The sequence below is a fragment of the Podarcis liolepis genome, assembly GCF_965112155.1.
Source record: "Podarcis liolepis genome assembly, chromosome: 9".
NCBI lineage: Eukaryota > Metazoa > Chordata > Lepidosauria > Squamata > Lacertidae > Podarcis > Podarcis liolepis.
The window spans coordinates 1874997-1887191 of NC_139564.1; the positions used below are offsets into that span (position 1 = coordinate 1874997).

General features: G+C 47.8%; 1 protein-coding gene and 1 long non-coding RNA gene across 10 annotated transcripts in view; one reads left to right on the forward strand and one right to left on the reverse strand.

The window, feature by feature from the left end:
- The window catches only part of LOC310686051, a 424340-nt gene that overhangs the window by 209176 nt on the left and 202969 nt on the right, over positions 1-12195 (forward strand). The gene's annotated exons all lie outside the window — the stretch shown is intronic.
- Positions 1-12195, reverse strand: part of DYSF (dysferlin) — a 195327-nt gene that overhangs the window by 124932 nt on the left and 58200 nt on the right. For all 9 annotated transcript variants that reach the window (XM_083520415.1, XM_083520413.1, XM_083520411.1 and 6 more), the window contains 5 exons: positions 10702-10808; positions 5339-5531; positions 4545-4700; positions 3770-3901; positions 313-479 (listed from right to left, as the gene is read on the reverse strand). In XM_083520415.1, the coding sequence (XP_083376541.1) occupies positions 313-479; positions 3770-3901; positions 4545-4700; positions 5339-5531; positions 10702-10808 (755 nt within the window). The remainder of the gene's footprint in view (positions 1-312; positions 480-3769; positions 3902-4544; positions 4701-5338; positions 5532-10701; positions 10809-12195) is intronic.

Consider the following 12195-nt stretch of genomic DNA (forward strand, 5'->3'; position numbering starts at 1 on the left):
ATATATTTTTAAGTGTTGCTATATCTGTATTGTCCCTGTTATAACTAATTGCAAATGCAAATGTACCCCTATCGTGTTTTATGACTTCCTTGATATTTATTGTATGTGGGCTGGAACTGGTCTGTGACCGAAATAATAAAATTCATTCAGTCTCCCTTGCAAGTGACCTCGCCTTCCTTGGAGGTTTCTAAGCAGAGGTTGGATGGCCATCTGTCAGGGATGCTTTAGCTGAGATTCCTGCATTCGGGGGGTGGACTAGATGACCCCAGGGGTCCCTTCCAACTCGACAACCCCCTGATTCTTTGTACTCACGTCTTCTCGGGGCTGACGAACCACTCTCCAGCCCAGGCCCAGCCAGCGGAGGGTCTGAAGCTGTCCTTTGGCAGCTTAATCTTCCCGGTGACATCCGAGTACTTGGGGTACGTCAAGCCGGTGGTGCCCCAGTTCCCAACCAAGGCCAGCTTGGTCTGGTTTTCATACTGAGACGGGAAAGAGAAAGGAGGAAGGGGGGACATTAATAATAATAATAATAATTTATTATTTATACCCCACCCATCTGACTGAGTTTCCCCAGCCACTCTGCGCGGCTCCCAATCGAGTGTTAAAAACAATACAGCATTAAATATTAAAAATTTCCCTAAAGAGGGCTGCCTTCAGATGTCTTTTAAAGATAGGATAGCTGCTTATTTCCTTCACATCTAGTGAGAAGGCATTCCACAGGGTGGGCGCCACTACCGAGAAGGCCCTTGGTCTGGTTCCCTGTAGCTTTGCTTCTCGCAATGAGGGAACTGCCAGAAGGCCCTCGGAGCTGGACCTCAGTGTCCGGGCAGAACGATGGGGGTGGAGACGCTCCTTCAGGTATACTGGACCGAGGCCGTTTAGGACTTTAAAGGTCAGCACTAACACTTTGAATTGTCCTTGGAAATGTACTGGGAGCCAATGCAGATCTCTCAGGACTGGTGTTATGTGGTCCCGGCGGCCGCTCCCAGTCACCAGTCTAGCTGCCACATTCTGGATTAGTTGTAGTTTCCGGGTCACCTTCAAAGGTAGCCCCATGTGGAGCTCATTGCAGTAGTCCAAGTGGGAGATAAACAGAGCATGCACCACACTGGCCAGACAGTCTGCGGGCAGGGAGGGTCTCATCCTGTGTACCAGATGGAGCTGATAAACAGCTGCCCTGGACACAGAATTAACCTGCCCCTCCATGGACAGCTGTGAGTCCAAAATGACTCCCAGGCTGCGCACCTGGTCCTTCAGGGGCACAGTTACCCCATTCAAGACCAGGGAATCCCCCACACCAACCCGCTCTCTGTCCCCCAAAAACAGTACTTCTGTCTTGTCAGGATTCAACCTCAATCTGTTATCCGCCATCCATCCTCCAACCACCTCCAGGCACTCACACAGGACCTTCATTGGTTCTGATTTAAAAGAGAGGTAGAGCTGGGTGTTTTAACGGAGAAGAAGCAAGGAAAAGGCTGAGGCAATCCCCAAAGAGGACAGACCCTGACACACACATCCCTACACACCCTGTGAAACACTGGCGTTATTGCAAGAGGGGAATGTCTAAACTGATAGAAAATGTGCCTTTGTGCCATTGAGTTGCCCTTGGATGCTGTGTATCATAGGAGAGGGATACGTTTGCTTCACTGGCCAAAAAGCTTTGCTTTTGTATGTTTCACTGTTCAAAAACTCCTGAAAGGATGATAATATTAATAATAATTTATTATTTGTACCCCGCCCATCTGGATGGGCTTCCACAGCCACTCTGGGCGGCTTCTAACAAAGATTAAAAATACATTAAAATGTCATTCATTAAAAACTTCCCTGAACAGGGCTGCCTTCAGAAGTCTTCTAAATGTCAGGTAGTTGTTTTTCTCTTTGACATCTGATGGGAGGGCGTTCCACAGGGCGGGCGCCACCACCGAGAAGGCCCTCTGCTTGGTTCCCTGTAACTTGGCTTCTCGCAGTGAGGGAACCGCCAGAAGGCCCTTGGAGCTGGACCCTGGTGTCCGGGCAGAACGATGGGGGTGGAGACGCTCCTTCAGGTATACTGAGCTGAGGCCGTTTAGGGCCATCCCATTCAGTTCCCTGGGACTTACTTGCAGGTAAGTGTCTGCAACAATCTTCCCTAAAACACCTCCAGGTGATTCCATGTATTTTATGGATCTGCCTGTCTGACGGTAGAAGTCAAGGAAACATGGACTTGCCCTTATCGAGGGCTACAAAGACCCCCTTGTAATCCTGAGGGCTAAAAGCGTAATTCTCCATTTCAGCTGAAGGGCTACAAGGGGGGGGGGACTAAAGATCTCCTTTGAAAACAAGCCGCGTGGATGCACAAACAGAAGGATATTTTAATTAGGTGTAAATAAAAATGAGTTTTGGCTGCAAAGGTTTTTTAAAGGCAAAAACAAAAAAACAAATGCCCTTCATACCAATGGCAAGAAAGGAGATTGTGACTTAAAAAAACCTTCTGACAAGAAGAAGTATTCAACAGTTGACAGGGAATGTAGTGGGCTCTCCCCTTCTTGGAGGTTTTTAAGCAGAGGCCAGACAGCCATTGGTCAGAGCTTCCTCAGCTGTGATTCCAGACCCTCCAACATTTCTCCAATGAAAATAGGGACATCCAGTCCCTATTATTATTATTATTATTATTATTATTATTATTATTATTACTCTGCCCATCTGACTCAGTTGCCCAGTCAGCTTTCAACATATATAAAAACATAATAAAACTATAAAGCCACTTCTGCCCTTCGGAGGAGGTGGGGTTGCGGGCTTCACGGCCCCACCACACACACGGTGGCTGGAGCCCAGCCCCCACACGATTGGGGGGAATCCCCGACCGCATCACCCCCTGGCCAGCCAATCAGCTGGTTCTGGGGGCGTGGCCTGCCCTATTTAAGGCAGGCGTGGCCGGGGATCTCCCTCTCTTTCCGCCTACCAGCTGTTCCTGTTCCTTTAAAGTTTTCATTCCTTGACCTTGCTATGGACCTTGGTTGGTCGCCGTTGAGGGGCCTAGTAGGAATTTTTCTACTTGGCAAATTGGCACCAGCCATTTGATTTTCGCCTACCTTGTAGCAAATCATCACAGCTTTCTGGGTATTGGTGGTTAGGCATTGGTATTGCTCTGTAGATGGAAGAAGGGAGGTAGCGCCATCACCTGCCTCACATATTGAAGGGTAGTCCGATAAAGGATTCTGGGGGGTGTGGCCCTGTCCAAAGCCTAAGGAGGTGAGAGCCTAAGGCACGCCCCCTATCGGTGACCCCGGGGAGCTCCTAGTTGATGTGCATCAGCAGGACTCCCCCCACTGGTGGTTAACCCTTCCCGGACTTCAAGCGGATGGGCTGGAGTCGGATATAGTCGGTTAGGACCAATACTGCTCATCCCCTGTAACCAATAAAGTTGTGACCTTATTTTGCCCATTAACCTTAATAATTGTGTCACGTGTCTTTATTTCCACTGGGGGGAGGCGGGAACTTGCCACGCAAAGGGCTGCCTTCTGGTGTCTTGTAAAGGTTGTCTAGTTCCTTATCTCCTTGGGGTCGCATGACTCCAGACCCTCCAACATTTCTCTGATGAATATAGGGATGTGCTAAGGAAAAGCAGGACATTCCGGAATCAAATCAGAAACCGGGACGGCTTCTGTAAATCCGGGGCTGTCCCTGGAAAATAGAGGCGCTTGGAGGGTTTGTGATTCCCTTCCAACTCTGCCATTCTATGACTCCACGAAGTCCAAGCCTAGCTCAACCCAAAGAGGATTTGGCTCACCGTTTCCGCGAAGACCGAGAGCCTCCCCTCAGCCGACTTGTTGAATTCCTTCTCGTCCACGGCCAGCCCCAGCCACAGTTGCACCCGGATCTGGGCTGGGATCCTGGGCCCCATCACCTCTCCTTGAGGACACTGAGACAAAACCGAGAAGAAGCCGTGAAAACCCAGCATCTCTCTGCCTTCCCGGGCGACGGCTGGATCACACCTCTTGCCAAAAGCCCCACTTCACCCGCCCCGCCCCCAAGTCTCATCCCATCCCTATTTTGGGGTGTCAATCATTTCGTTTGGTGGTGCCTAAACTTGGGAATTCCCTGCTGGTTGATATCAACTCTTTAGGGCACCAGCTAAAAACAAGCCTACCCAAGTTACTAAGGAAGTTGGCAAGAATTATATATATATATTATTTATAATTTTCATTTTACAACAAACAAAAAGCAAAACACTCTTAAAAATCAAGTTATTACATATATCGTATTTCAACTCCCCTCCCACTCTTTCTGCAGTTCCTTATGTTTATAATATTCCTTATGTTTATAATATTTCCAAATGAAAACTATTTATTGCTTATCAGAATTTGAACCTGTTTCAGTATTTTAACTTTGGGTACGTTTTAAAGTATTACTGTGTATTTATCCCAACCATTTTACAGTTTTCTCTCTTTGCAAAACTGCATCAAGGTCGTTATTTCTGCAATCCGGCGCCCTAAACATTTCACAAAAGGAATTGATTTTCTTTCCTTTTTCCTTAAAGACATTTTGGAACCGGCGGAGCCTACCTTCAAGAAAATGGTCTGCAGCTTCCCGCAGTTTTTGCCGCAGCAACTGGCCCCACTCCGGGAAAAGAGGACCTCGTGGGCTGGCACCCGGGCGTAAGCTACGCGCCGGTCTCCCTGCAGCATCCAGATGACCACGTCCGGCAGGCTGTTCTGAGGCTGGAAAAGAGGTTTGGGGGCAAAGCTGTTGAGCTTTTTGGGCAAGATCACGAAAAAGGCATTTTTAAGCTATTTTTATGGGGAAATGGCAAAAAAATGGCACTGTCGACATGGGCTGCCATACGCCCGGAATTTCCCAGACATTTCCCCGATTTTCACCCAGACACTGCTGTCAACCACAGTATTCTGGATATGTACAGGAAAATCAAATGTATGGCAACCCTACTTGTGAGAAAAGCCAGGCGGCAAAGAGGGTGACTACATTCTGCATGGACTGGTTGCAGGGGAACATGTGCCAATGGCTTTAGATACCTATTGGGTCCATAAATTACCATATAGCGTATATTCAACACAAAAAAGCGACAATTTGTTGTCGACAAAGGACAGCTGGACATATAAAGGTCCCCATTATCTTCAGGAGCTGAGGGGCTCATCAAACATAAATCAGGCACTGCCCAGATGTTTAGAAAACTGGTTTCAACTTTCCAAAAGTTATTTTAACTTTTTGAAAGCCTTTGATCATTGTTGGCCTTTCCTCTTGTTTTATCTTTTTTGCAAACCACTTTGAGGGTTCTTTTTATAGAAGCAAGCGATGTGCAAAGTTTACAAAATGAATGAATGCGGGGCAAGGCCCTCACCTCCTCCGCCATGGATTTCAGCCTGGAGAGCCAGTCCTCCGCCTGGTCCAGCACCATCTGCAGGTCAGAGTCTTCATGCTTCAACCTCAGAGCCGCCTCGACAATCTGGTTGAGATTGGTGCTGCGGAAGCGATACAGGAACTTGTCCAGATGGGTGCTGGTTGGCTTCTGGGTGATGTCCACCAGCGGCTGGCTGTGGAGGGCAAAGAGCAGGAGGGAATCACCCCAAGGGTTTGCCGAGAAGGACCTCCTGATGAGAGGCTGACTCCAGAGAGGACATGTTAAGGATAACAGTTTAATTGCGCACTAAAATGCGGAGTTTCTGTATGTGCTAAAACAGCTAGCAAAAAGAAGTACAAAAGCAAACATCGGGAAAGTGGGGGGCAGGAAGTGAAGAAGAAAATTGTGTATATGATGATAAATGTTTGGGAATATTTTTGGAGATTTAATAAAAATGATAGATCTATAAAGAGAATGCCAGCATGTGTATTGTTCAAAGGTTTGACATTGGAAAATTCCCCTGAGGTATACGAAAGCTCACTGGGTGTTTAGCAGGCTATTAATTAACTCAATAACTCAAAGTAATTTGGACAGATTTGTAAAAATCTGAAAACCTATAAAAATATATTAAAAAATAAAAATAATTAACTGTTAGCGTTTTCTGCTAGTTTATACGTGAGTGTTTAACCTTAGATCGCACGATCAAGGTATTCAATTGCAAATCTCCATTTTGAAGGGAGCTGTCTTGGTCTTTTATTCCTGGGCAAAGTCAAAGAAGGATTCGCTAATGATGCCTCTAGAGGAGAAACAGCCTCAGGCTGGAATGCAGGCAGATGGAGGCTGTAAGGAGAGAGACTTTTGAACCTAGGTCCGTTTAGAATTATATTATATATTTAAAGAAGATGCTGAGCCCATGCTTGGCAAAGCATGGAATCATTTCGATGTACCATTGATTTGGTTTTGTACCTGTTTGGGAGAAGTTTTAGTTAGTAAATCTTTGCATCATATTTCTGGGTCAGGAGAATTTGTATTTCCAAAAGGAGTCCATTTTTATGCATCCAGTTGCTTGAAACTGTGCAATATTAATATTTGCAATAGGTTGGTGCTCCTCCCTGCCATAGCTCTGTAGCAGAACATCTGCCTTGCAAGCACAAGGTCCCATGTTCAATTCCCAGCATCTCGGGGGGGGGGTGTTAATTTATCTGGCATTTAGTGCTGAGATACTTATTCTGAATTGCATTGTGATCTTTTTATCATACAAGCTGGAAACTTTCAGAAGCTTTGCTTGGAAAGGTGGACTTCAAGCATCTTGAGTCAGCATTTCTTTTTGATTGAACAAACCAAAGCAGAATTGGTTGCCTTCCTGTACAAATCTGAAATCTTTCCACCCTTCATGCCTCTATCTGATACCTTCCTTTCTTTGCCCTCCATTGGAAATGCACTTTGCACGCGCCTAGAGACGGCCTTTCCTTTATCACAAAATTTGGAGAAGTGTGAATTTCAAAGGACAGCTCTATTCCCATCAACTTCTTGGGTTCGAGATGGTAAACACAACAAAGGCATTGGACTGGATCAGTCCAAAGAGACCCATCTAACCTAGCATCCTGTTCAGATGCCTGTCAGAAACCCCAGCCCTTCTCCCGAGTAAATGTGCATAGGCTCATTGTCTTAAAAAAAAATTATTGAACCTACGGTGTCTGGTATTCCCGGTTGGCTCCCATCCAAGTACTAACCAACCCTAACTCTGCTTAGCTTCCAAGATCAGACATGTTCAGATTGATAAGGCCACAGGCGCTTTTTTCAAATTAAATTCTTTCAAAATATAACAACATGATACAGATTTTTAAAAATGAAATATCCCACCCTAACCCGGAAGCTGGCGTTCAGGCGATACAGGTCCAATTAAAGCCAAAGGACTTATTATTCCAGACTATAGGTAAAGGTAAAGGGAACCCTGACCATTAGGTCCAGTCGTGGCCGACTCTGGGGTTGCAGCGCTCATCTCGCTTTATTGGCCAAGGGAACCGGCGTACAGCTTCCGGGTCATGTGGCCAGCAGGACTAAGCCACTTCTGGTGAACCAGAGCAGCGCACGGAAACACCGTTTACCTTCCCGCCGGAGGGGTACCTATTTATCTACTTGCACTTTGACGTGCTTTCGAACTGCTAGGTTGGCAGGAGCAGGGACCAAGCAACGGGAGCTCACCCTGTTGCGGGGATTCAAACCGGCGACCTTCTGATCGGCAAGCCCAAGAGGCTCAGTGGTTTAACCCACAGCGCCACCCGCGTCCCAGACTATGCTTTGCATCAAAGGCAACAAACAGTTTAAGTTTCATAAAATAGGGGGGGGGGCTCTGTTTTCAGCTTCGTCCGTAATAGAGCTCTGCCATTCCGTTGCAAATGAGCCTTTGGGCTTGGATCCTCGTGCCAATTTTATTTCAGGCTTTAATTCCCCCCCAAGTACTGTCTGCCTCTTGCAACAATTTGTCAAGGAACCACCCTCTGAGTTCTTCCAGGATCTCCTGGCTTTGAGCTGCAAGGAGAAGAGAACTTAGCAAAGGTTTGAGCTGAAAGCGAAGACCGTCTCCCGTGAAAAGATGGAAAGGAGCCAACTCTGGACCCTGAGACATCTTTTGTCCAGTAATTGCCTGTTATTTGGACCAAAACTACCCTGCCGCCTTCCCTGCTGTTGCCATCGACACGACATCATTTCCCCTTCTCCCAGGACAGCTGCTGTGGCTCAGTGATTTATTCCAAGCGGAAACGACAGACCACAGGCCAGGGGGAGAGAGAGGGAGCCCAGGAGCCCAGCCTGCACAAAACGCCGGCTTGGCAGCTTCGCCAGCAATATCTCCCCCTGGTTTAATTGAGTTTTTCTTGGAAGGAGGCTTCCCTCCGGGAAAACAAAGTCCCGGGAATTGACCCAGGTCACGTATGACACACGCGCAGCAGACTTGGGGGTGTCTTGGGCCGTTTGCAAACAAGCACGTCTTCTTATAGGGGAGAGAAGCATCAGCGAGGGGGGACAAAAAGAGAGAGAGAGAGAGAGCAAGAGAAGCTCCTTCTGGGGGGCTCAGAAAAACACACCAGGAGCTGGGAAGATGCAGTGACACCCATTCCACATATCAAGCAGTTTGTTCCTGGAGCGTTTCCAGCTTTGCCGCTTGGACTTTGCCAGCGGCTCCCAGTTAGCTTTTGCCTAACCCAGGGTTTGGAGACGCAGGTGGCGCTGTGGGTTAAACCACAGAGCCTAGGACTTGCTGAGCAGAAGGTCGGCGGTTCGAATCCCCGCGACGGGGTGAGCTCCCGTTGCTCGGTCCCTGCTCCTGCCAACCTAGCAGTACAAAAGCACACCAGTGCAAGTAGATAAATAGGTACCACTCCGGCGGGAAGGTAAACGGTGTTTCCATGCACTGCTCTGGTTCGCCAGAAGCGGCTTAGTCATGCTGGCCACATGACCCGGAAGCTGTACGCCGGCTCCCTCGGCCTATAAAGCGAGATGAGCGCTGCAACCCCAGAGTCGGTCACGACTGGACCCAATAGCAGGTGGCTATCCAAGCTCTGCTTCAAAACCTCTGAGAAGACAGAGTCCAGCACCTCTCTTGAGTCACAATCTCCTTTTGTGGGGACTGGCTGAGGAGGCCTGGCCAGATGGGCGGGGTATAAGTAATAAGTTGTTGTTGTTGTTAACAATTTTATTATTATTATCATCAATTATTTTATTTTTATTATTATTATCATCAATATTATTATCAATTTATTTATTTATTTATTTATTTATTTATTTATTTATTTACACCAATTTTTTATTGTTATCATCAATTATTTATTAATTATTATTATTATTATTATTATTATCATCATCATCATCCCTTCTGCTCATTTGTAGCCCTCTTCAAATATCTGAAACACATATCTGCTTCTCCAGAGGGCAGGACCCAAACCAACAGATCAAAGGAAGAGAAAGGAGATCCTGTCTCCACATTAGGAGACAATTCTGGCAGTTAAGAGCTGGTTGACGGTGGAAGAGACTCCCTCGGGAGGTGATCGACTCTCCTTCCTTGGAGGTTTATAAGCAGAGGTTGGATGGCCATCTGCCATGAATCCTTTAGTTGGGATTCCTGCATTGCAGGGGGTTGGACTGGATGACCCCATGGGTCCCCTCCCACTTGACCATTCTTTGATTCCATGAGATAAGCTTGCATGGACCAAAGCCTGCTTCACCTTTGTTAAATTTTTCAGGCAATGCAAGACGCCTTTCGTTGCAAGAGACCAGCGCGCGCGCACCCACCCACCCACCCCTCTCTCAGTCTCTTTCTGCATGCTGGAATATGTGATATTCCTTAAACACACAGAAGCCTACAGGGCACAAATGTGAACCAAAGAACCAATAACTCTTTGGGGGGAGAGGGGGGAATTTTGTAAGGCACACAGCCTCTTCAAAGGGGAAACGACCGCAATCCTTGCAGGTCCTCATGGGGTTTTTTGCAAACCTGTCGAGAACGGGCCACAGATGCCCAGTTAGCAGACCCTCCAAGAGCCCCTATTTTCCAGGGGAAATTAAACATTTGAAGAAGCCATCCTGGTTTCTGGTTTGATCCCTCATTTCCTTAGGACGTCCCTATTTTCATGGGAGAAATGTTGGAACGTATGGAGTTATGTGACCCCCGAGTCATCTGAATAGGGAAGCCCTGTATAAAAAACATTTAAATGTATATAAAACATTTTTTTAAAAATGTTGAATGTTTGATTATGTTTTTCTATATGTTGGAAACAGCCCAGAGCGGCTGGGGCACCCCAGTCAGGGTATAAAAAGTACAATTATCATTATGAGATGGGGCGTCCCTATTTTCATGGGAGAAATGTTGGAGGGTAGGGAGTTACCTGACCCCTGAGCCATCTGAAGGCAATCCTGCAGAGGGAAGCTTTAAAAAAATATGTTTTATTATGTTTATATATATTTTGGAAGCAGGCCAGAGTGGCTGGGGAAACCCAGTCAGATGGGAGGGGTGTAAAAAGTAGAATCATCATTCTGCTGTAGGACGTTCCTCTTTTCCTGGGAGAAATGTTGGAGGGTATGAGTTAGGAACCAGTCGTGAGGCCGTGAACTGGAGGCGGCTGTCTGCCCCCCCCCCCAATTGAGGGTCTGCCCCGAAACACAATGAGGCCATTCAGGGAGGCAGCCCACCGAGTGGAAATTTACGACCTGCCTCAAGTATCGCTTTTTCGAATCCGTGCCTTGGCTCCGCCGATGCTCCCAGCCAGAAGGAGGGCATTCTTTGCTGCCAGGGACCCCCTCCAACCCAAACAACCCGGCTCGTAACAACCCCACAGAAAGAGACTGCCGGCCCCACAGACCCCTACCTGCAGTCCGCGATGACCTCATCGATCAGCCGTGCGACAAGGGTGTCCAGGTCGCCCACGGAGCACTTGGCTTTGATGGCCAGCTGGACCAGCGCCAAGTTCTCTTCCTACATTGGGGAGAAAGAGAAAAAAACACACACTGCTGGAGTCACACATGCACACAGACCACTAGGCAAGACTGCCAGCTTGTGGGTGCGCAAGCGGGAGGGGGGCTGTGTTGCAGGAATTTATGTATAGGTTGGGGGGTTGCCCTCCAGCGGATATCATGCACATGCAGCCCACTACCAAAATCAGCACAATCGCTTTTGTGACTTGTCCCCACAAAATACTTCATCACAGTTTCTTCCTAGCTATTCAAAGGGCCTCTGCTGCACAATACCAAATGTAAGAATTCACTGATAAATGTCTCTATGTACTGGCTCACTGGGAAAACTTCAGAAATTCCTATAGACATGTGAGATCAGCTACTCAGCAGCTTCTCTGTCTGAGTGATAATTCCTGGCCTCCTGATACCTGAGTGCCAGACAGGTAGCCATTCCAGAAAGAACAAACCCAGATGAAGACAAAAGGGTGTGATGAACTTGGCTGGGAAACAGGGAAATGTAAAGATCTCTTTTGTTACACTTGATGTGTGTTTGGTGGAGGGCAAGGGGAACCATGGGGCAGGGTCCAGGATGCTCAGATTACTGCCACCAGACCTCCCCTTTCATGATATGACTGTGATGTATGAGTGATATAGTTTGGGGGGGTGTAACATGGGGATTAGCAGCTAATAAATGTTTGGGAGGCTCTTTTGTTCGGGGCCTCCATCTTCTTTCACCTGGTGGCAGGTGGGAGTCCTGTCGCGACAGTCTTCAATGAAGACCAAGCCTACTGGCTGCTGTTTTGCTCTGGTATTCCTGGCTGATCTCCTTGGTTTTTTTTGTCCAAGGGAGCCCTCAGATTTCTCCGTTAACAGCTGGAAGTGCCTTTGAGCGGCTGCTTCACCAGCTACGGCCATTCCTGGACACGGAGAGGTTTGCCACAGCAGCTCATGTGCTGGTTGTTCCAAGTCTGGGTTGCTGCAATGCGCTCCGTGGGGGGCTTCCCTGGTGCTGGAGCGAGGGCAGGATGCTGCAGCCCAATTGCTGACAGGAGGGAGGCCTTGCCAGCCTCTCACTCCTGTGCTCAGAGGGGGGCACTGCTTGGCAATCTCAGACCCTCCAAAGTGTCCCTGTTTTCCAGTGATGTCCCTGATTTAGAGAAGCCATCCCAGTTTCTGATTTGATTCCGGAATGTCCCACTTTTCCTTAAAGGTAAAGGGACCCCCACCGTTAGGTCCATTCGTGGCCGACTCTGGGGTTGTGGCACTCATCTCGCTTTACTGGCCGAGGGAGCCGGCGTACAGCTTTCGGGTCATGTGCTTTCCACCTGCACTTTGGAAGTATGGCTGATCTGCCTTCCAGGATGCTCTTAAGAATGGCTGCAAGCTCATGCATGGGGAAAGCTTGGGAA